This window comes from Entamoeba invadens (genome assembly GCF_000330505.1).
Source record: "Entamoeba invadens IP1 unplaced genomic scaffold scaff_1105074726357, whole genome shotgun sequence".
Classification (NCBI taxonomy): Eukaryota; Evosea; order Mastigamoebida; family Endamoebidae; genus Entamoeba; species Entamoeba invadens.
In genome coordinates, this window is record NW_004443615.1 from 26,195 (window position 1) to 50,847 (window position 24,653).

General features: G+C 32.9%; 8 protein-coding genes across 8 annotated transcripts; 5 read left to right on the plus strand and 3 right to left on the minus strand.

Annotated features, from left to right (window-relative positions):
- Positions 1-1,585: 1,585 nt before the first annotated feature.
- Positions 1,586-3,403, plus strand: EIN_369350 (hypothetical protein; the record flags this gene model as incomplete). The annotated part of the gene is made up of 4 exons (XM_004259336.1): positions 1,586-1,711; positions 1,755-2,086; positions 2,247-2,889; positions 3,098-3,403. 4 exons carry the CDS (start codon positions 1,586-1,588, stop codon positions 3,401-3,403), a joined length of 1,407 nt encoding a protein of 468 aa, XP_004259384.1.
- A 179-nt stretch (positions 3,404-3,582) lies between these two features.
- Positions 3,583-5,196, minus strand: EIN_369360 (chaperone protein DNAK, putative; the record flags this gene model as incomplete). Its single annotated transcript, XM_004259337.1, has 1 exon — positions 3,583-5,196. One exon carries the CDS (start codon positions 5,194-5,196, stop codon positions 3,583-3,585), a length of 1,614 nt encoding a protein of 537 aa, XP_004259385.1.
- A 578-nt stretch (positions 5,197-5,774) lies between these two features.
- Positions 5,775-8,882, plus strand: EIN_369370 (hypothetical protein; the record flags this gene model as incomplete). Its single annotated transcript, XM_004259338.1, has 1 exon — positions 5,775-8,882. One exon carries the CDS (start codon positions 5,775-5,777, stop codon positions 8,880-8,882), a length of 3,108 nt encoding a protein of 1,035 aa, XP_004259386.1.
- Positions 8,883-8,968: 86 nt separating this feature from the next.
- EIN_369380 (hypothetical protein) lies at positions 8,969-9,598 on the minus strand (the record flags this gene model as incomplete). Its single annotated transcript, XM_004259339.1, has 1 exon — positions 8,969-9,598. The coding sequence occupies one exon, from the start codon at positions 9,596-9,598 to the stop codon at positions 8,969-8,971; it is 630 nt and encodes a 209-aa protein (XP_004259387.1).
- Positions 9,599-10,497: 899 nt separating this feature from the next.
- EIN_369390 (hypothetical protein) lies at positions 10,498-13,574 on the plus strand (the record flags this gene model as incomplete). The annotated part of the gene is made up of 3 exons (XM_004259340.1): positions 10,498-10,780; positions 10,832-11,127; positions 11,181-13,574. 3 exons carry the CDS (start codon positions 10,498-10,500, stop codon positions 13,572-13,574), a joined length of 2,973 nt encoding a protein of 990 aa, XP_004259388.1.
- Positions 13,575-13,971: 397 nt separating this feature from the next.
- Positions 13,972-15,513, plus strand: EIN_369400 (hypothetical protein; the record flags this gene model as incomplete). The annotated part of the gene is made up of 1 exon (XM_004259341.1): positions 13,972-15,513. One exon carries the CDS (start codon positions 13,972-13,974, stop codon positions 15,511-15,513), a length of 1,542 nt encoding a protein of 513 aa, XP_004259389.1.
- A 1,033-nt stretch (positions 15,514-16,546) lies between these two features.
- On the plus strand, positions 16,547-17,974 carry EIN_369410 (hypothetical protein; the record flags this gene model as incomplete). The annotated part of the gene is made up of 1 exon (XM_004259342.1): positions 16,547-17,974. The coding sequence occupies one exon, from the start codon at positions 16,547-16,549 to the stop codon at positions 17,972-17,974; it is 1,428 nt and encodes a 475-aa protein (XP_004259390.1).
- Positions 17,975-18,068: 94 nt separating this feature from the next.
- Positions 18,069-24,551, minus strand: EIN_369420 (protein serine/threonine kinase, putative; the record flags this gene model as incomplete). The annotated part of the gene is made up of 1 exon (XM_004259343.1): positions 18,069-24,551. The coding sequence occupies one exon, from the start codon at positions 24,549-24,551 to the stop codon at positions 18,069-18,071; it is 6,483 nt and encodes a 2,160-aa protein (XP_004259391.1).
- Between the last annotated feature and the right edge of the window lie 102 nt (positions 24,552-24,653).

A 24,653-nucleotide genomic window follows, 5' to 3' on the forward strand; every position in this document is an offset into this window, starting at 1 on the left:
TCTTGCACGTTCTTCTCGACAACACTGGGTTTATTACTTCTCTTTGTTTCCTTCACTCTTTCATTCTTTCCCTAATATTCGACAACTATAATATGATGGTAACTTTACTATATATTATTAGTTATTACAACATCGAATTAAAACACCAAGTGTTCGAGCATTTGAGTGACGCTCTGCATATTGAGAGGTGTTGGGGTTTGTTGAACGTTTTTAAGGAGGAAGATGAGAACTGCGAAAGTGAAAGCGATGAGCGTTTCAAAGGTGGACAGAAGAAACGCTGCGATTACAAGAAACACACAAAGAGCGCAAAGTACAAAAGTTAATTTGTTGCTCTGCTTTGTGCAAGACGAGAACAAATGTTGTCTGGTCGATTGAATTTTGATGAGAATCCACTGAACGCAAAAGGTAACAACACAAGACACAACAGGGACTATCATCTCTTTTTAATAGTTATTTTTAAGAAGTTCAATAGTAAAATCCAATTCAATGATTTTGCTAAATTCGTTTTGAAGTTTTTGTTAATTGTTTGGTCGTTGATTTTTAATTAGTAAATAATTAATAACTATTATATAGTACAAAATAGTATAATTATTATAATATATTTTATAATAAAATTATAATACTATATTGATATATCATCACACATTTGTTTATACTAATTATAATATATATTATAATTAATGATAAATTATAATAATTTATAATAATTTTTACTACATAAATAAAAATAACTAAAACCAAACATCATTGTATAAATAACTATTATTTTAATTATAGAAAACCCATTTTAACCAAATATAAAATTCTCATTTTTTGTCACCCGTTTGCAAATAAAAAAACAGGACAATCTCTAAAAAGCTTTTTCGAGTTTGAAAAAGTGCAATAATGAAATCAAAAAAAGATTGGTTAAAACTATTTGTTTTTGGAATCTAGTTACAATATAATTATTTATTTGTTATATTTTCATGGTAATTATATTATATTAATAATAACAAAAGCAAAATAAAACAATGATAAAGACATTGTTTTGGTAATACCCATTTGCATAGGATTTTCTATTTTTTTAACAAATTTACTTTTGTTTTGAATCTCCCTTTATCAATCTTACTTGAAAATAATTATGAATGATACTACAAAAGACTAAGATTTTTTATGTTATGTAACGAACTGCCAAACCATAGTTTTTACCCAACAAAAACAACAAATCTTCTGGTCTTATTATTTTTTTTTTCAAAAAATCATTATAAAAATGGCAATTCAATAATACAAATTGAGAGTATTGTTATATTTAAAATGGATTAATTCAAGATATCCCAATTTGTAAGTTAATTTGCAGATTTTGAGTATTTTACTCAATCGACAAACACAATCATTCAATAATGTAATCATTCAAATTTCTATTAAAGTTAAAACCCTTTACTTTAAATAACTAATGAACCCAAACAATGTAAAGATTAATAGAAGAAGATCACATTTTTAATAACCCAAAGAATATTATAGCATTACTGTTTTTGGAAGTATTGAATCTAATGGAGTGTAACTAAAGAATAAAAAATAGAATCAATCATCTCAATGAATTAAATTAATGAACATCGCCTGGGAAGAACAACAAGTACTTTTGAAACAACGAGACACGGTCCACCGCTCTCCATTGAATGTGATTTTATGGGCGCTTGGGCAATTTGCAGTCGAAGTCCCCACTGAATTTACTGTTTGTTTTCATCTTATCAAAGACAACTTTAACTTATAAATAGCATAGAATTAACACCATTTTTATTGCTTTGTTAATTCAAAATGGTCTCCAATATGTCGACTCACTTGCTATCTATTCTTCAGTCATTCTCTGTTGTGCAATCATTGGTGGATTAGTTAATCTTCTCTTCATCAGTTATTGTGTTCGGTTTGGTCGAAAGAAGATCGCCATCTTCTTCATCTCACTCTTTTACTTTGCATTAGTACTTGTAGCATGTTGGACTAACAACGTTGTTGCTTTTGCTATTCTTTTATTTTTCTCTTCATGGATAACACAGTCTCCTGCTGCTATGCATGGCTCACAGATTCCTTTTATCTCTTCGATCGATTTGCAGTTTGTTTTTCTGCCTCTGCAATTAAGTGGACTATTAATGTAATTATTAACATAAAATAAACACTCTTTAGTACTCTATAAGTATAATATTTATACAACATAATATTAGATTATGACCTTTAAAATGTCAATATTTATTTAAATAACAATTCACAAATAGCCAATTCGCTGATCATCTCTCAATATTAATATCAACGTTGGTCAACTTTCTGTATATATATATGAAAAGAGCATTCTCCTTTGCTTCATTCTTTAGTTTGAATGGACAAGCACTTTCAAAATTGCAAAATGGAGTGGAATTAGAAAAACCCATTGGAACATATGCAGTGATGACTGGAATTATTATCTTGGCTATTATACTCCTTATTCCTTACATGTTCGTGAAAGAACACGTTTCCAAACCACCAATTAAAAATTTCAAGTACAATGCTATTTACATATTTAATAACTTCAAAATAGTATTGGGAGAGATGGTGAGAGATAAAAACTTTATTCTATTTTTAGTATGTATCATTGGTCTTCAGTATTCTTCTTTGTATACAAGCACTCTCTTCTATACTGTTCAATCGGATATTTATCACGTGACCAATTACAGTTTGTCAATCAAAGAAAACACTTACTTCTACACATCAGTACTTGCTATTGGTATTACTCCAATAATCCTTCACAAATTTGGTCCTAGAATGATGTTAGTTATAATATTGATATGTACACTTGTGTTGCAGTGCTTCTTACAAATTGAAGTGATTAACTCTAATTTTGGATATATCGCCATCATTTTTGGCGGGTTTGCTGGAGCCAGTGTTTGTTTCTTCTCTAGTATTATTATATTATTATATTATTTCTATTATATATAAGCATATAAAAATAGAATGGAGTGTATTCTTAAATTATGATATTATTTATTATCTATACTATTTATACAATTACATCAAATAAATATAGAAGTGTTTAGTAGTATACTTTAATAGTTAAATTAACCATAACATTAATAAAACATTTCACTTGTAGACTAATGTCACTTTAAGACGATTTGTATATGAAAATAGTACATATGACACTATTAGTATGCACTATGGTGTAGTTTACATTCTTACTAGAGTATTGAATTCATTAACAACACTCTTTTCTATCATCTATCAACTCCAAGAAAACGACTTATTCTACATTCGATTCTTTGCAGTGGTAACAATTTTCTTTGTCTTAACTATCATAGGACTTGTATGTGTAATCTTTCTAAATGATCATCATGAAGAATATTCTGTAGGGCTCCGACCTCCATATATAAAGAATAAAATTATTGTTGAAAAGGAGTGAGTAATGTAAGCCTATTTGTTTCATTCAATTTATTACTATAACAATTACTATTATTACTAATTACTTTATTATAATATTATTACTACAATACAGTAATTATTTAATAGTTACTTTATTATATAATAACTAACTAAGAGATCAAAATTTGATAGTATTATATATCAATAATTTATATCATATTAATCTACTAAAGCCTCGATTTTCTTTCGCTCTTCTGTTAGTCTTAAGTTCTGTGCACTTGTAGTGAATTTTGATTTCATCGACAGTTCGACTTGTTGTGGTTTTGTGACTTTAGTTTCGACTGAAAGTACTCCATTTCTGTCGACAAAGAATATATTAGTGAACTCGATGTCTTCTGTCTTCGGTAATTTGTCGAACACGAACGTCCCGATGTTTCTCTTGTTTTCATACATTGTCACTGTTATCGTATTCATCCCTTTAATATGTGTTTTTCCTGTTAAATAGTGTTTTTCACCAAACAAAGTGTTCTTTGGAAGGACTATTAAGAGTTCATTTGATTTACTTTTAGGATTATAAATCATCGTTTGGATATCATAAGGTGTTCTATTCATTATTGAAAGACTTCCTTTCTCTATCTTTAATGTCCTTTCAATCGTTTTATTATCATTTATTCGCGTAATCTTCCCAAATAATTCATGCGCGACATACACGGCTCCAATTGCTACAACATCTCTTCTATTCACCGACTTCACTACCTTCCCTTTAAAAATTTTCTCTATCATCTCTTCTATAACTCGAATCTGTGATGACCCCCCGACTAATACTACACTATCAATGTCTTTCTCATCTATTTTGGAATTACTTTTACTTATGCACTCGACAACTATACTCTTACATTTCTTAACTATACTTTCCATGTTATTTTCAAACTCAATTTTCGTCACTAGAACACTTCGATTCATTCCAATCGCTGTTAAAGAAATCTCCACCTCACTATTGCGACTTAATTCAACCTTCGCCTTTTCACTGATTTTCCTTAACTTATACTTCATCGACTCCCAATGACTCTTTATCGTATTAAACATTTGCCGGTCTTCTTTATATATCTTTTTCAATATGATATCACTCAAGATGTCGTCGATATCAATCCCCCCAATATCCATATCACCAACAGTAGAGTCGACTCTGAATTCCCCAATTATACCTCTCAACAGAGTGACATCTAATGTCCCTCCTCCAAAATCAAATACAAGCACATTCCCCTTTCGGATTTGTTTCTCTTTAATAAAAGCAAACGCAGCAGCACTCGGCTCTTTCTCTGAATACACCGTTTCAAATCCCGCCATCTTCGCTGCTAGTATTGTCGCGTCAACTTGGGTCATCTCAAAATGGGCAGGTACCGTCACGACGCAACGGGTCACCTGTCTCTTGATTGTTTGTTCACACTCCGTTTTGAGATTTCTTATGATCATCGCAGTGACTTCTGTGGGTGAAAGTTCCTCAGCACCCTTTGAGAGAGAAATTGTAGGCTCATCCGTCCCTTTTGAATTAATTTGAAACGGAAAGAATTCGGGGTATCGAATTCTCTCGTAAGGAAGTCCTATTATACGTTTGATGTAACAGAAATTGTTAACGAAGTTCTCTGAGTTGCCTATAACGACTTTCTTTTCTGAAGTAAAAGTAACAGAACTATACAAATAGGTTGTCGAACTATTAAATACTATTAAACGGGCTTCATTACTTGTTAGGTCGTAATACCCTATTGAACAATATGTTGTGCCAACATCAATACCTACGTAATCTTCTGTTGTAAGGGAAGGAGGAACTGACATTGCATTGTTCAGTTGGTATCACTTTTTAAATCAAGTTATACAATATAATGTATCATACTTTATTATACATATTTACAATTAATTATAGTACAATATTTACAAAAAATGAAAAAAACTTTGTTGTTGATTTGAGTATATTCGGAATTAAACGAAAACTATTATTATTGTGGTTTATTTGTAGTTATATAATGGTTCTTGAATAATATAAAATAAACATCATTTACAAAACTCAAAAAATAATTGTTTAAGATTCTTTTTGAAAAAACTTTTATTAATATTTTTGAAAAAAGTAATGTTATTTTATTTGTAAAAATTAATTTAAATTTTAATGAACATTTTTTGTTTATTTACATAAAAAAATAAAATAAAATATTTTATATTTTTTACTATTTTTATTATTTACAAAAAATAGTTAGAAAATAATATTTCAAATGAATATGAACTATAATTATTTAAATTAAAAACAAATTAAAATTTTATTAGAGTCCAATTTCGAACAGATAATAAAATAAAAGAAAACTGATTTCCACAAAAATTAAAAAATCCAAATTTGTGACAAAAAATTGAATCAGAACAAAATGAGAGGTTGTTTGACACCACGTTCACAAGTGATTTCCGTTCCGCCATTACAATCTCCCCGTTCCTCATTACCGACTTATCATCTCAAAGTGACCATTCAAAATGGAGTTTTTTCGAAGTCCGAGAATGGTATCTATTGTGTTTCAAAGGTATTAGGTATAAAATATCGGACGAAAGAAACAACAACAAATTGTCCCTTATTTGGAATAGTTTGGGATATTATACTTCCTGAAGACCAACAAACACTTCAAATTTTTCTGTGTAAACATTCGATGATTAATACTCGAATAGATATAGGAATAGTTACTATTAATTTACTACGCGTAGGGATAGGTGTTCAAATGAATGAAACCTTTCGTGTTTTTAACACTGAAAATGTTGTTGGTTCCCTTCGACTTTCTTTATTCAGAGAAACTCGACCAATCGACCAAGTGTTCACAAACTACAAAGAGATCACACAAAAGTTCACTCTCACCTCGCACCCTATCAATTTCATCCCAACAAAAGACTCAAAGGCTTCGAAAATCCCGATGAAGAATCAACATCACCGATTCGTCTCACAGCAACTTCCTCAACCCGAAAGTGATGATTTGATCATCCCTACGGGTCTCTTCTCAGCAGTTTTCATTATCACGCCAGCGGACATCACCGCGGAGTTGAAGAGTTATAGAGACTCTTTTAACTCAACACCTTCAGATCTCTGTTCCTCAACAGTCCCGCCACAAAGTGTCAAGTTGAGTAAACGTTCTTTAGCCCAGTGTGTGAAGACTGAATCACCACTTTTACCGCAAATTGTCGAAATCGGTCTTTCTGGAAAGGTGAAAAGTTGTTACCCTCCAAATGTCGGTGGCCGTGTCGTTCCTCTGAACATCTGGAACTTCTGTTTTGGTGATGGCCTCCATTTAAGTCATTTCAATCAACCCGCCAAAGTTATCCCCTTTGTAATGACCGACGCCACCGGCACCACAAAATTCGCGACGTTTTTAGTCGCGTACTTCCCACTGAAAAATGACGAGATGACTCAAATCAAAGATCTTTACCCACACCAAACCGGTCCACTATATTCTCCGTGTGCAATAGGAGTCACCAGTGAATTTCCGATACTAGGGTTAATGCGGAAGTGGCTCAAGACTATCTATGAGGGGGGATACGACAACAAAAAAATGAACGACATCTTCCACGAAGTCATCTATATGACTGGGAAACCGGGGTATGGGTCCCCCTTCTCTTACAATTTCGCAGACTTGAATTTCTATGTGGAGATACGCCTCGAGCCAAAATTAGGGTTTCCGTCAACTGGGGTGTCCTTTTTGCCATTACTTGGACTCATCGGTGTGGAGGGAATACTTTGCGTTGTACTTAGCTTACTTGCCGACGAAAAGGTGATTGTTGTGAGTAAGTCGAAAACTGCAGTTGTGTATGCTATAGAGCAGTTTAAGAGTCTAATAAGTCCATTTGAGTGGTGCAATGTCTGTATTGATTTGTTACCATTAACTATGATCGACTATTTGACATCGCCTATGACATACTTGATAGGTATCTGTCAAGAGTATAAAGAGGAAATGTTACGGGTGGTAGGCGAGGAGGAAGTTGTAGTATGTGACCTTGATGCTGGGACGGTGATGAAGAAGGGGAGACTGCGCAAAGTACCGACATGTGTACTCAGTGTGTTATATGAGATGGTAAAAATGACTCAATTAAAGGAGACCAGTGTCTTTGATGTGAATAGTGATTGTTATGAGGAGAAGTACTTTACATGGAAGTCGAGTGAGAAAGACAAAATTATTCAATTAGGGATGTTTAAAATAATGTGTTTAATACTTTCAAAATATGAGGATTACGTGAGGTGTTCGTGGGTGACTGATAGGCCTGATATCTATTTTGAACGGGCTGAGTATTTGGAATATAAAGGAGAGGACTTTAACGATCTTTTTGAAGGTCTTTTCACATCGCAACACTTCCAATTCTTCATAGAGAAATACAAAGAGAATGAGGAGAGTGTCTTCTGTGAATGGAATGAGAAATTAGTGTTCCAATTTCCACTTGAAAAGATCGTTAAGATGTATTCCAATAAAAAGGAAGTGCTGAAAATAGTTGAGAAAAACCCGACACACAAGACGGGGACTGTTCGAACTAAAATTGAAGAAATTGAAATTGATGCGAGGAAGTTGCGATCCCTTCGAGTGCGAGAGAGTGTGAATAAGTCCGTTGGGGAGAGTATTACTTATCACAAGAAGAGATGGGACATCCGATCAGATGAGGTCTTTGCCGACTTCTTTTCAAGTCAAAGTGCACAAGACGATGACAAAGTCACTCAAACATGTGAATTGGCAGTGGAGTGGATGCTCAGAGGAAAAGGCGAAGACCGAGTTGTCACTTCTGAGTGGGTCTTTGGTCTCCTTTCGAAAAGGGCTGGAAGGAAGTTGTTCTTCACGCAACTTGCGCGAAGTGTTTTGAGAATTGAACCAAAAGACTTAACTGGTAAAGGAAGTTGCCAGAAGACAATTAAGAAGATTTGTGTGAGTGTGTGGGGATACTCAATCATCACAGAGACCTTCAGACAAGTCGTCAAATATGCAAAGTCCGATAAAGACGTTCTCACACTGAAACGCGTCGTTCAATTTGCGATGGAAATATATAAAGAGAATACCACGAAAGAAGTGTATGTCATTGAAAGTCTTAGGAATGAGACTTTTGAAGAGGAAGAGATGTGGCACGCTCTATATTTGGAAAAGATGTGGAACGACAAACAACGCATTTTTAATGGTTTGAGTGTGCTTGAAATATTGAAAAAATGCGACACTGCCAGTCAAACAGAAGTTGTTGAGTATCGAAAACAAGAAGGAATCAGTCTGGTGAACACATTCAAAGAGACGTTCGAAATGATGAAGAGGTGTGGCGTGGGAGAAAAATGTGTCAAGAAGTTTGTTGGGTACGAACTGGGCCGTCTTCGAGTGAAAGAAGCAGTGTCGACCCAAGTCCACAAAGCAGTCGAGAACTTTTGGAAAGCCAAAACAAGTGTTCAAGAAAAAATTGAGAGCGTACTGACTGCGGAAGAGAAGAAACGAGAGATGTACGACTCGGTGTATGTAACCGAGACTAATTAATGTATAGTTTTGTTTGTATTCATCTATTGTCTCTGCGAACCAAGAAGTTTTGTAAAGAATAAATTACTTTTTATCTTGTGTCAGACTTAGACCAAGATGAAAAAGAAAGTGGCAAGAACAAGAGTTCCAAACATCAAAGATGGAGCTGCGTTCTCTGTTGACTGGTCATAGAGCTCGTTCTGTGAATCTCTGGTGTCGAGTCTGACTTGGTCAAAGAAGAATTTGACGGGGGTCTTGTTTGATCCAGTTCGGGTGAAGACAATGGTCGAGAGTTTTCCGTCCAAGTTGAAATTATCAAGCTTAATGGTCATCTTTTGGTTGTTGTTCTTTTTGATCTTAACGGTGTAGCCAGCTGTTGAGTTGAGAAGATTGCCGTTGTAAAGGGTGTCGAAATTCTCATTGAACAATTTCACATTCAGTGGGAGTTCCTTGACGTCATCATTTTCATATCTGACCATAAATCGAATTGATTTAAAGTCCTTGTCTTTATCAGGAACTGTAGTGCTCACAGTCCCGTTTTTAGTAAAGACAACCATATCTTCAGTATTCATTGTAGCTGCAACCCAGTTAGAGCGTTTTGTATACTCACAAGTGATGTCAAGGTTGTCCGGGTTGACAACGTAGAAGCCCTCATAGAACTCGCCGTCATCATAGAGCATCAGGTCTTCTGAAAGCGCAACAGAAAGTAAGAGAGTGAATAACATGAGTGTGTTCATTTTCTGATGGACTCTCTGCTGTTTTCTCGCTTTAAATTCCCTCTCTTTCTTATCAACTTGTCAACTTGTCGATCTCGGTCACTCTCTCACTCATTTTTTCAATCACGATGAAATATTTTAGTTTTGTTTTTATTAAAATGAAATTAGAATATAACTATATTTTTAGTAAAAATAAATTTTATAATATAATACAATTTTTACTATTTTAATAATAATATTTATATCAAACAAATATAAAATAACAATGAGAAAATTAATTGTTAAAATTAATAATAAATAGATAATAACTAATAAAACACAACGAAAAAGTGATGATTATTTGTTTCGAATTTCAAAACATTAAGTTAAATATTTTTTTGTTATTTGTTCATAAAATAACGCAAAAAACGGGATTTATTACAAACACTTAAAATAAAAAAAAAGCTCATTTACTAATATTAGACTTGTGAAAACCAACAGAGTTATTGATTTGTGATGGTCAACAAAAACTATAAGTGACAAAATAACAAACTAATAAAAAGACAGAAAACAAAAGTTAGAACAGTAAAAACAAAGAAATACAAAAAAAAATCAGAATCACCCGTTTTTTTTTCACAAAAAAACTTCAATTTCTTTATTGAACATTTCTTCAATCATTTTTTTTTCTTTTATGAAAATTAAAAAATAATTCCAATAAAAAGTCAAATGTGTCGCTCCTATTACAAGCCAATACAAAAAATTAAACATTTATAATATTTATATTATATAACAATAGTAAAATAAAAATAATTAGATAGAATAGGAAATAATGCCTTATAAAGAGTGGTATTTGGGGTGAATGCTATTGAACTGTCCAAATTGTGGAAAATGAAAACCAGTCTGAATGGTGAATCACACAACTTATAAAACAAAACCACATAATGACATCAAAGAGAGTGTGTTTCATAGTACTTGTCTTTATATGCATTACTACCACAAAAGGTGCTATCAGTCCTTGGACTGAAGACAAGACTCTTTCTCCAAGACTTAGAGTCAAAAGAGCAATTGATTTTGCTTTTCAAGAACAATCAAATTTAGAAGCAATTATAAAAGAAGACTTAACAAGACCCTTTGTGAGAGGAAACACTTTCACGACGGCTTTATCATTATATCCAAATTTGGAAATGGTTGTTGTGACTTCCACTCTTCCGTATAAAACTAAATGTTTGTTAATAAATAACTATATTTAAAGATTTGTTATTTACTAACATGTAGATGCGGATGATAAAAATGCACCAACACTTGTACTCACTTTTAAAGACAAAAGTGGTGTTAATACAACAAAGGAATACAAGTACACAACATTAAGTGCACAACCTGGAAAAAGATTAATTGAAATTGACTGGACCACTGCATTCTTCCCTTTGACTAGTTACACAAAAACACTTTCTTTTTTGAAAGAACCAGATGTTGACACTACAAAGGCTTTTGTTGCATTTATATCGTATCCCGTGTCTAATGTAGCACTTTCTAATCCGACATTTGGGAAGAAGTTGTTTTCCATTCAAATGGTTTGTTTTCTGTGATCAATTAATTTAAAGAAGATACAAAGACTAACAAATAGAAAGGTGGAGAAAACAAAGATAGTTATGACTACCCAGTGGTCGGTAATATATTCATAGACCATGACTTCGAAGTATGCAGAGCGTTCTTTAACACTGGATTTAGTCAAGACTATAAAGAGGCAATGAAAGATTGGGATAAAGTTTTGGAATCAACTTTATGGAGTGAAGGTCGCCATGTCTCATTATTTATGACACTTTCTATTCAAGGATTCTTCTGTTTTCCAATGGTCGATTACATCTTCTTTGGTGAAACCTCGAAGATCTCAACACAGTGGAAATACTGTAACAAGTATCTTGAAGACACTGATAACTTTAATAGTGATCCTTGTTGTAACAGACTTGCTCCAGGCAAATGCAACACATACAAAGAACGGATGTCCACCAATATAGGTAAAGACAACGTCTGTATGTTCGACTTTTTGAATTACAAAGATTTGAATTTGACCAACAGACAGAAAGTAGAGTTAAACATAAGATCATTTGAGATGGAAGAAGTTACACAGTACTTCCATGATACTCACTTCTCTTCACTTCCTTCAATCCTTTGGAATTTTGAAGACATGAATCAAAAGAAAAGATCACGATGTCGAAACATATTCAACGACCAAAGTGTGTATATAGCAAAGTTCTCTGAATGTCCAATTGATATTCATTTAATTGATGGATTTCCTGCAGATAGCTCTGGGTGTTATACACCAACGGATAATCAAGCTGAAATGTTCATTAATATGTGTGTGCCAAATATTGGTGAAAATGACAGAATAGCAAGATATAATACAACTACATTACAAGTACTTGCCTCACTCTCTTTTGGTGAAGATAAAGTTGTTGAATCTGTGTTTGATCCTGCGCATCCCAACTACTGTTATGCATATGATGGAAGACATTTCAATTCAAAAGATGACAATCCCAATTGTGAGGGATATGTTTGTGATGTTAAAGTCGATCGGTGGGTATTCAAAACTAAAGAAGAAGCTCTTTCAAAGTGTCCCCAATTAGCTACCAAATGTGCCATACAAAATCAAGGATGTGGTATTGGTGATAATGTAAAGAGACCGGCTAATGTAAGTGATATTGGTGACTCTTTCAAGCGATTTGTGAGTGTTCTTGATATCACTCCAGAGGAGTGTACTGCAATCAAAGGAATTGATTTGACTCAAATGAATTCAAATACTGATGATGACTATGAGTGTCTCAGTCAAGTAGTTGGATGTGCAGAGATATTAAGTCCCGAGTTTGTTCATTGTGATGAAGCAAGCATGTTGACTAATGTTTTCATGTTTAATGAAAGGACTTTGCCACGTGCAGAGACGTTTAGACTAAAAAGAGCAACAGCAGACACTCCGGTGAAAAGTTCAGTGAAGACTCTTACTCCAAATTATGAAGATTCTATTAAAGTGTTTTATGTGAAATACATTGCAGCTGAACTCACACAACGAGCTCCAGTTTTCTTTGAATTTTTCAATAGAGAAATATCGACCTTTATCACCGATTGCTTCTTTGTTGGGAAGGATAAGTTTCAATCGTATATTGGTGTTGATTTTCCATTGACAGTGATGACATTGAACAGAGACAAATCCGAACTGTTTTCAAAGATCGAGTTAATACCATCTCCATCTCAAGACGATTTAAAAATGACGCAATTTGATCGATGTTATGCGTGTGGGTCAACTGCAATATTTGGGACTATAGATGGAAGTGTGAAAATTAAAGGTAGTCAATATCCTTTGTTAAATTATTGGAACGACAAAATCGATGAAGCAAAAGACAATTTAGGGTTTAGAATGACAATCAAATACAATGACTCAATTGGTGGGCGAGATGAAAGTTTCACGATTGGATATATCGTAGGAGACGCTGTCAAATTTACTGAAATAACAACAACAAACCATTCGACTATTTATATGGGAATTAGTGAAATATCAACAGTCGACTTCACAGAGGCAAGTACATATCCTATTAATGACTTTTTAAGAATAAGAAATATGACAGAGAATGGGCAATCTAAGTTTTGGATAGAACCCCTTTATTTGGAATGTGTCCAAACATCTTCTGACGAAAACAAATTTGTGTTTGACTTTGTCAACTCGTATGTTCTTTGTAAGGTACCAGAAAGTGTCTATTTAACATTTACTAAAGACGATGGCATATTACCAATTTACAGACTCCCTAAAAATAAAATTAAAAAAGACTACCCTAAAGAATCAGACCAGAGTAAAATCCTTGCCATAGTCTTGCCAACCGTATTTGGTTGTCTATTCGTTCTTGTTGTCTTCTCTATCATCATTTTTGCTGTTGTTAGGTATAGAATTATTAAAGGAAGAAGACTTCTTAAAGAATATAATGAAGAGGATTTGACATCACTGGGTGGACCACTGTTACAATTCGAATAATAATTTGTTTTTCATTTTATTATAGTTTATTATAGTTTATATTCAAATAATAATATTAATAATATTAATAATATTAATAATAATCAGTATCATATATTATAATTTGGTATACTATAATATATAATAACACTATTGCTTATGTTCATATATTGTAAACTTACAATTCTGACATTGAACTGTCGAATATAATATGTTTCAAATATATTATCATTCACTTTTAAAAGACTTGATTATCCATTTCCATATTCCACAATCAATACACAGTCGATACAATCTTTTGTTTGATGTACCATATAAAAACTATAAATAAATTACAAAAAAAACTATACAAAGTCCTTCGACTTTTTTGAATAACAATAAATAACTCATTTGAAATAAACTCTAAAACCAGTCCACAATGATTTCCGTCTTATTTGTGACATTCTTTTTGAGTGTTATTTCCACAGAGAGTTATATCAAAGGTGTTCCAGAGACTTTTGGCCCATCTATAGAAGACAATTACTTAGTAGTTGTTTACTTCCATCATAACGACACGAAGCTTGCAAGTATTCTGAACTCATTCAAAGAGAAACTTTCCACTGAAAGCTTCATCTTAATGGAAGTCGACTGCACACAACAGAAAGTGATTTGTGCGTCTGAGAAAGTCTATTCTCCGCAAGTGATAATGTACAAGGACTTCATCGCAAAGCGATTCAACGGCTTCACAAGTGAATTGGTGAATGAAGTGCGAAACTCGGTGAAGGGCATCGTCACCCTCCCCGACGAAGTTTTGAAGACAAAGATCCTTCGGAAGGATGTTCTTGTAGCTTTCTATGGCCCTTCATTACCTGACAAGATCGTTTCCGTATCGAAGAATGTGTCTTCCATCGACTTCTTCTATGTCAACTCTCCAGCAAGTCGCCTTCTGATCAGTAACGGGAACTTCCCTGTCATCAATTTGAACATGGACGACTCCACAGAGAAGTTATCTTCCCTCATTCGCTCCAAATCGATTCGCGCTGTGTCGCGATTGTCGTCGTCAGTATTAGAAGACAATCAGAATGAACGAGATATCCTGGTCTATGCCAATGAAGTTATAAGCCAAAGTGATATAGAGATGCTGGAGAAGATAGCGTTAAGGTATCAGGACATCATTGTCTCGTATCTCACAACAAAGGATACCAAAGCGCTTGAGATCATTCCATTCAAGACATTTCCAAGTGTCACCATTTTGTCGATGAAAAGTAAAGAGGCGACTGTATTCAGTCAAGCCAATAGTCTAGAAGACGTCGAGAAGTATGTCGAAAAGTACAAGAAGGGCGAAATTGGGATGTTCAGGAAGAACGAAAATCCACTAAATGAAAGTGCACAGAAGATCTTACGCCGAATTAACGCGGAGCAATTTGACGAGTACAAAGTCACGTATTTAGATAGTGTAATACTCTTGTGTGACACAACGAGCGAAGAGTGTTTGGAAGCTATTAAAGACTTTGAAACAGCAGCAAATATGCTCTCTGCGGAGAAGTATCTTGATATCGCGTTTGTCGATGTGGCACATAATACTATTGAAACGTGTAGTGAGGCTTACCCAGTTATGGTGATGTACACCGGATTCGATGGGAAGAGAATTTGCTTTGAAGACCGAAGACCTATTACCCCCCAAAGTGTCATCAACTTGGTCAGAGAAAGAGGAAAGTTCCCAACTAAAATCGGGTCGTTTGTCCCTGAGAAGGAAATGAAGAGTGACGCCGTCGCTCTCAATAATAAGAAGAAGAACTTGGAGGAGAGAAAGAAGTTCGAGGCGTCTAAGGAGTTCGCAGAGAAAATTAAAGTCTGGAAAGGCGTTTCAAACATTAAAAGCGGGTTAATGGACGCGAAGAATGAAATGAGAAAAGCTAGAGATGTATTCACTGAAGATACTGCTTTTAACCAAGCACATAATCACCAATCAAAGTCTTAATACATATTATTAGTTAGTATAACATTTTATTAATTAATTAATAATTAATGGTTTCTTATCTACCAATTTTTTAAGAAATAAACCAAAACAATACTATTAAACAAAATTAATAATAAAATAGAATATACTATATGTATAGTTAAATAAAATTAAAATATAATATTAGAATATTTAGTAATTTTACAAGAATTATTTAATTATAATAACGGATTTGAACTAAAAAAATTTCTCAAAATTTACTATTTTTTTGCTAGATAATAATTTATATGACACAAAACAATCGATAATTATTATAAATTTTCATTTGATATTATTTTTGAACAATAAAACTGTGTCGTTTCGGGAAATCGTTGGAAATAACTTAAAATCCTTGTTTCATTTTTTTTATAAAAAAAATATTAAAAAAAATTACTTATTTCCCATTTTTTTAGACATTTTTTGTGTATTTTTGTCAAATCAAAAACTTTTTTAAACATTAATTACAAAATAATTTAGATTATAGCAAAATTTGGGTTGGAATAAGAATGAAGTTTATAAACTTTAACTAAAATATAGTAAAATACAATAACATATATTAACCAATATAATAAAATTGTTAATAAAACAACCTATTAAAACATCAACATTATTTTTATATTTGACCAATTACATTTTTATTGTTGTTTTTATTGGTTTGATTATTGATTTAATGAGGCCGTATCAGAAATCGTAATGCCTAATCGAAATTATTATTATTATTTTTGTGATTTTAGTTAGATAAATTAATAAATATAAATAACTATATTATACTTATACTATACTATTAACCCATTTATTTTTTAAATTTAATTTTTTGAGTTTTAATCACGTCCAGATGACAAATTGTGGAACGATTGACATTCATGTATTATTACCAATTCGGTCCGAGACACCATTTCTATCAACATCAACGTTACTTGAACTTCTCACAAAGGAGAATATTTCTTATACAAATAGAACATTAACTAAAAGTGGTGAGTATTTTAGTATCTCCTGTGATTCTTTGAAAACCGTAATGAAACATTCCCAACAGTTTCCTCTTCTTCCCGACTTCTCTGAAAGTCTTAGACAACAACTCGAAGTCGTCACAATAGAAGATATTTTTCCCAACACAACCACTGACACAATTTACCAACTCTTTGCCAATATACCTGTTCTTTACTCTACGGAATTATCAAACAGGAGAATATCACTCACTGTCCCAAAGATCTATACTGAATCTATATTAAACTATAAAAGTACTATAAAGGAATATACTGGAGGAGTGGTCAACGTAGGGCCGATAGGGTACAGTTTAGTTGTATATGTTCCTTTTAATTCTGTCTCGAAAGAGCTGTCCGAGTACTTTTCAAGTTATGGAACCGTCACGAGTATTAAGAAGATAGGTGGTGGTAATTATCAACTCACCTCCACAGAGCAAATAGAATACTCGAAACTTATGATCAACTATTCTTCTTTAAGTGATGCGGAACGAGTCTATGCTGATATTAACGGGAAGGATTATTTTGAATGTGAATTTTGTGTACGTGCATATAGAATGTATATCATAAAAGACGACAAAACTCCACTCTTCCAGATGAAAAAGAAAAATGAGCAGATTCAGTGTCTTTACCAAGGGATGGGTAGTACTGTTAATCACCCACAATCCCCTAAAATAGTATCCCCTATCCCAGCAATACCAAACCCTACTCAACAATTCTATACCCCTCAAAGGTACGATACACAAGAGACAAATCCTTTACTTTCAGCTTATAGTAAGACACCTAATAGACAGCTTCAAACTCCCGCTTTTGTCCCAAAGCATTTAAAACAACAGCAACAAATCAGCCCTTCTTTACAAATGCAAAATGTGAGTGTGACACCAACGGAGAGTCCAAATGGCATTCTTAAGAAGTCCTATCCGTCTTTTACTCCTTTCGATGAGTTAAAAACTATTCGACTGATCTGCACTATCCCACCTACTTGGGGCTTGGAAGAGACTAAAAATGCAATTCGGGACACTGGCGTTGAAATCCTCAAATTCCACAAACGAACAGTGAAAGGGTTTGGTTCCTGTGCGACGGTAGTTGTCTATCAGGGACAAGAACATTTGTTACTTGGAAGGGTCTTTAATGAAACGTTCTTTGCGGTGGAGACTAACGTCCCCTTCAATTCTCTCAATTTCGCAATCGACAAGGACATTCAAGAACAAATTAATTCGTTAAATAAAGTCTTTGTGACACATACACCACCCGCTTTCAATACAATGAAGGCCGCTGAGTTGTTTTCCGCGTTTGGCAGAATCCTACACATCTGGGTCGATACTAAGAAACAAATCGGGTTCATCACTTACTTCTCATTGAAGACGCTCAGAAGGTTATTGGCTTCAAAAAGTCGATGGAATGTACGTGTCACAACAAAAACTGTAATCTCGTGTTTTTCGAGTGAGAAACCACATGCGTAAATAATCACTTTATTATTTGTTGTTCGTTTCAGTGCAAAATGCATTGCATGTAAGAGTTCATAAAATGGTTGAAAGGTTTATAGAAACAATAAGATCAATTAAGTTCTTTGCACAACTTGGCAAAGCCAGCAACTAATTGTGACGCAGTTAATCGTAAATCGGTGCGTTCACACCAACACTGTGTAATTATTGTAAAGTACTTTGCTGCAATAAAGTCCGGTTTCGCTAGACGTTTACCAGAAGATATGAGATCAGCGATATTCCATGGATATTTATATTTGTCTTGTGGATATGCATCACACCATCCAATACATTCGTACATAGTAATAGCAAAGGAAAATATATCGGCTGGTTTTTTATACTTCTTTTTATTTAGTACCTCTTCTGCCATATATTTTGGTGTCCCGACGCCTTTAGTGAAGGTCATATTAGTCATCAACATGTTGATATTACGACTTGAACCAAAATCAGTCAATTTTCCATTGACTGCCATGCCTTCATCCAATGATACTATTAATATATTATCTGGTTTAATATCTCGATGTAAGATCCCATTGTTGTGTAAATACTCTATCCCCTTTGCAGCATCTAACATAAACTTTATTTTCATGTCGATGTCTATTTCATTCGATTTCTTCTGATTCATCAAGTCTTGAAGTGATCCATATTTTGCATATTCAGTTACCATACATATTTTACTCGGCATAAAGACAGCACCAAAGAAGTGAACAATATAATCACTCCGAAATTTGTCTAACATGTCGACTTCATTCTTAAACTCCTTCATCTTCTTATCATCATCGGTTTTGTTTTTCATCTTCTTAATAGCTACCACGTTTTCTCTAAATTTCCCTTTAAAAACAACACCAAAAGAACCCTCACCCAGTTTCTTTTCTTCTATCAATTCATCGGGGTCAAGTCGAGTTGACAAACAAGTGTTTATAACAAGAGTAAATACAATACTTTTTGTTTCTCCCTTTCTCAAATCAGCGTATGTTAAAACGAGCTTGTCCTCTTTCTTTAATGTGCAAAGAGGTTTTATAACGATTTCAAATTCAATAGCCTCTCCCTTCTTCACAGTAACCAATTGTGGATATATTTGAATATCATATTTTTCATTAACTTGTTGTGTAAATTGCATTTTAAGTGTAGACCTCCCTTTATTACCAACACAAAGTAGTTCTCTTGCTTTTTCATTCACTTTTATCTCTTCGGTATTTTCACTACTAAAAGGGATTACCTTTTTATTAACAACAAGAGGGGTGTTTTCTTCTGTTTCAAATTTAATAGTCGAACGTGTTATTAAAAATCGTGTCACTTGTTCATCTTGTTGTTTGCGTTCAATTTTTTTGAGAATTGAAAAGACGAGTAACGTCGAAATGATCACAACAAGTGTTAAAAAGATCAATACCACAATAATTGGAAGAACAATATATAATCCAATGTTCAGAACATACTCACAATAATCACCAGAATATGATACCCTATAATTTTTGTTGCATTTTACGCACTTTGAGTTGAGTGATTCAATACAATTTTCAATTGTTAAATAATACACGCACATGTGATTTTTTAAAACAAAGGTATCGTCACAACTTGTACACTTCTCATTGGAAAGACAGCTGTAACAATCCAAACCACATTGGTCGCATTCATTATTTGTGTTGATATAGAAATGTGGATTGCACTTGGTACACCCATGTTCATTTGTTGTGGTACAATCAGGAGAATCTCCTAGTAATATACACTTGTTGTATTTCGTTGATTTGTAATAGCCTTGTCCACACTCAAAACAGTTATTTTCATTTGATATACAATCAGAACAATTTAAACTACATTTATGACATGTGGCATTCACTTTGAAATATCCATAGTAACAAACTGCACATCCGCTGCCACTTGGTATAAACGCGGTGCAATTCTGTGACTCTTTTGGCACACATTTATCATCTTCAAGTGAATACACTGTCGAGTCACACTGTGTACATACCTCCGCATGTTTATCACAACTTTTACATGTTTCATCACATTTGTCACAAATCAAATCATTTAAGTAGTAACCAAAAGAACATCTTTGGCAGCCATAAGGAGAATCATATGAACACAACTCGTTTGTCACATTTTGACAAATACCTCCTGGACTCAAATGAAATTCTTTTTCACATTCAAGACATTTTATTGCATTACAATATTTACAATTATCTGGATACTTTACACATACACCTTCTTTAATGAAATAGTTATTTTGACACTCAATGCATTTGAAATGTGATTTATTAACACAATTAATATCTTCAACACATTTCTTTTTATTTTCAATTAAATGATTAACATTCGCACATGACAAACACTCTTGTGCATCACATAAATCGCATCCTTCATATTTTGAAGAACATTCTTTACAAATACCATCATCAAGATAAAATCCATTTCCACACTCTATTGCGTTATCATTTGTTACACTTATTGCGCTTGTCATTTGTGTACATTTTGTAACATCATTTGAAGTTCTTGTATATCTCTCATCTATATTACAAATATCACAGGTTTCGCTTTGAGTTGAACAATGTCCACATGAAACGTCGCATTTTATACATTCTTGTCTATTTAAGTTAAAGTAAAATGATTTGTCACACTTCACACAAAATTGATTTGCGTACAAATCACAATGTGTGGATTCTTCGACTTGAATACATTCGTTTCCTCTCGCTTCTGTCCCATCTTCGCATTTCAAACAAGAGGTACTTGTACATCTCTTACAATTATCTGGACACTTTTTACAAATTCCAAAATCACTGTAATAAGTCACTTCACACACTTCACAAAATTCTCTTTCGTTTACAAATGAAGATGAAATACAATGATCTATCGTTGAATGGAGACAATCCCCATTTATTATAAACATCCCATCTTTACACTTTAAGCACTTTGTCCCACTCTCCGAGAAAATTTCAAACAAGCAGCCTTGGTCGACTTCAAATGAAATTGTTTGTTGTACACCTTTACGCCCACTTAATTTCTTCCTTGAAAATCCCAATGTGTTTGAACTAAACACAAAATATTTTGTGAAATCCACTTGTATTTCGTTGAGTGTTTTACTTTCAATTTGTATTACACTGTTAGTTCCATCAATTTGAACACTTGAAGTGGTCGTTTTGAGTATAAATTGTTTATTATTCACATTTGTTATTTTTGTGTTGCTCTTGAGTTCGAAAAGAGTTGGACTGAACGAATCAGTGAATTCAAAATGTTGTGCCGATGAAGTGAATTGAATCAAACAATTCGAATCATGTGAAGAACATGGACAACTAAAATCGACATCACCATCTGTATAATAATTATTATCTTCATATACACAAGTTCGGTCATACAAGTTCAGTTCTTTACAAATTGTTTTTTCGTCTTTAGAGAACCGAGTAATGACAATGTAATTACTACAAATTGGTGTAATTCCTGTTATTTTTCTTTTTAGTGTTTTAAACATAATAAGTGGAGTTTCTATTGGAATTGAAATGTCATAATTTGTTTCCAAAGTTAATGAGAGTGTTTCGGTATCTGATGGTTCTATTTGAAATACCTCTATATTACTTATTCTACTTACCAACGTTATCTTCTTCAAAGTCAACGTTTTTGTTGTTATGGGTATATATATTGAACCTCCCGTTTTAATGATCAATTCTTTTATTGACACATCAGTTGAGAGTAAATTAAGTTGTGAAGAAACAGAAATAGTTGGTGAGGTGCTTAAAGTTCCAATTGTGCAAATGGTGTTTGCAATAAGAGAATAATCTTTCGATGAAACAATTGAATGAATAACAGAAGATGTATTTTCAAATATAAATACAATGTTGTTACCAGTTAATTCAACTTCATTCATTTGTACATTTGAAAGACTAATAGTTGTTTGAATGGAAAGAATTGTTTTTTCAATTTCAGTTTTGTAAACATCAATATCAAATTCATTAACCGAAATTTTTCCAGATGTCTTTATATTAACTCCTTGAAATACAATCACTTGGTTTGTTAAGGCAAGTTCGGTAATTGCAATAGAAAAATCGCCACTTACAATTGTAGTTGATTGTGATGGTGTCATTGTATCGATTGTTAATATAGTGTTTATTGTAATCAAGTTTTGGTTTCCAGTTGTGAAAATTTTTTGAATAAGAGAATCTTCATTTGGTTGTTCAGAATTAATAACGATTTGCGTGTTATTTCCTGTAATATTTATTTCCATAATTTCGTCAAGTTGTACTGAGTTGATATCAATTTTCATATTATTTCCTCTTATCTCCAATACATACAAATACATTTCAATATCCAGAGTGACATTTTTGTTATCGTTTTCCAATACAAAAGTGTTTACATATGAAGTATCAACACCAGTTAAGTCTATTTTTTCATTTCTCATATAAATTAAACAATTTGCGGTGAAGCATGGACAATATATTTCTGTGAATGAATCACCTTTTAAAAATTCTGTGCCAGTCATGTTACAAATAACAATATCATTCATTTGTTCTTGAGGACAATACCTTAAAAGATGTTTATTAGCTAAAAAAGAAAACTTTTGTTCCTCCAAAAGTGAGTCAGGCAATTCTTCACTCGAAGAAATGACATCAAAACATTCATCACCTTCTGCACTAGTAATTGTAAGTAATTTATAATTACTCATAGTAATGATAGTTCCTTTGTTTATATGTTTTGTATTTGAAAGAAGTAGTTTAGTGATAGTAACTTTTTCTTTAGAGTTCATTTTAGTTGTTTCAGTCACATACATTTTTTCACAACTTAATGGAATTGTGATATCAACTGTTATTCCTTTAAAATCACACGTTTTAATCATGAGCTCTCCTAACCCACCAATGTTCATACTTGCACTTTTTGTTGACAAATTGGCGAAATACGTTGCTAAATTTGGATTTGTGTAAGTAGAAGTTATCAAGTTATAAATGTATTCCTTTTTGATGTAAGATACTTCGTAACAATCTCTCTTGTAAAACCTTTCGTTTTCATAGATACAATCACACATTGGATTATCTCCATTGTAATATCGGTAATACCCACCACATTGTGCTGCCAATACACCACTTTCAACTGTTGGTTTGCTTTTGGCTATAAACAATGCATTGTTAGTAATAAGAGTTTCAATAACTACATTGGTATTTATTGTATCAAATATAACAACTTTATCATTATCTGGAACTTTAATTTTGTCGAGTGTAATTGGTATTTCAAAACTTCCTGAATGTGTTATTTCCATTTCTTTTGCAGCCAATGAACCCGTCCCTTTAATAATAAAGTCATATTGTAAATTAATACTTCTCCATCTTGTGTTCGACTTCATTGTTTGTGTATAACTAAAAGGAATAACCAAATCTCTATATGCAGAATCAACAAGACAATCGTATCTGTCGTAAATATCTCCAATTGATGAATTGTATTTACACTGACACGGTGTTAAACTATTGACACCCAAAGCAAAATATCTCTTGAATTTACCTTCACAATATTTAGTTATTTTACTAACTATGTCACCAGTAATTTCTTGATTAGTTACGATAATAAAATCGTTTAAAGGTTCATTATCGACAAATTTTTTTAAGTTTATAACCGAGTTGATGGTTTCAAATATAAAAAAGGAGTTTCCACTTACTTCCTCAAAATTGAAAGTACCTGTCCCATTAAAATAAATGCCATATTTGTAGTTCAACCATCCCAATTGTTTGACCGAAAGTACTTTGTTATCTTTAATTGTGACTGTTGGAATCTCACCTTCGAGACATTCATTAAAAATAAGTGTATTTACTTCATAATTATTTATGACTTCAAATGTACATTTTAAATAGATGTCAAAATAATTTAAATACAATTCACAATCGGGATAGTTCCAATTCACCTTATCTAATGATAACTTACACGAGCAGTCTTCTTCAACAGACTTCTTTTCATTATACCCAAAACGAGTTAAAAACCCTCTTTTGCACATGATTTGTTTTGGTTTTTGGAAGGTGTAATCATATATAGTAGTGATTTTTGTAGTGAATTGATACCCTATACTTGCACTGTCATAAATATATAATAAAAATGATCCACTTGAAAAAGTAATGTCTCGTGTTAATGAAAGATTGAGTCCAAGTGACATGTTAAACTTTTCTGTTCCAATAACAGTTGTTTGATGATTTGGAAGAAGTCGAAAAACACCAAAATTTTCACTCTCAAGTTGAAAAGAGTATGTCATAGGAAGTGTGTGAGGATTCGCAAAATCGTAAACAGAAAATGCATTCTTTGCATTTATATTAAACAGATAATTGTCAGTTGTACAACTGTTATCGAAATTGATTAAAAATGGAACATCCGATTTAAAATTGATTGTTAGTGGACTGTTAAACTTTATCATAGTTAAAGTATACTGATTCACATCTTCTACTGTTTCTATTTGTTTGTTATATATAACATGTCCGTTCATATCATTATAACATGAATTTTGTTCACTCAACGTAATTGAATTATCTTGGTTGTTATAACATGAAAGTGAATGTGTAACAACGATCAAGCAAAGAAGCACAACACCCTTCATGAAATTTAAGTTTCAGAAACAATTCTAAAATACTTTCTATTGTATTTCAAAAATTACATTGTGGTAAAAATCTATTTATAGTATTTTGTCCCCTTGCATTCT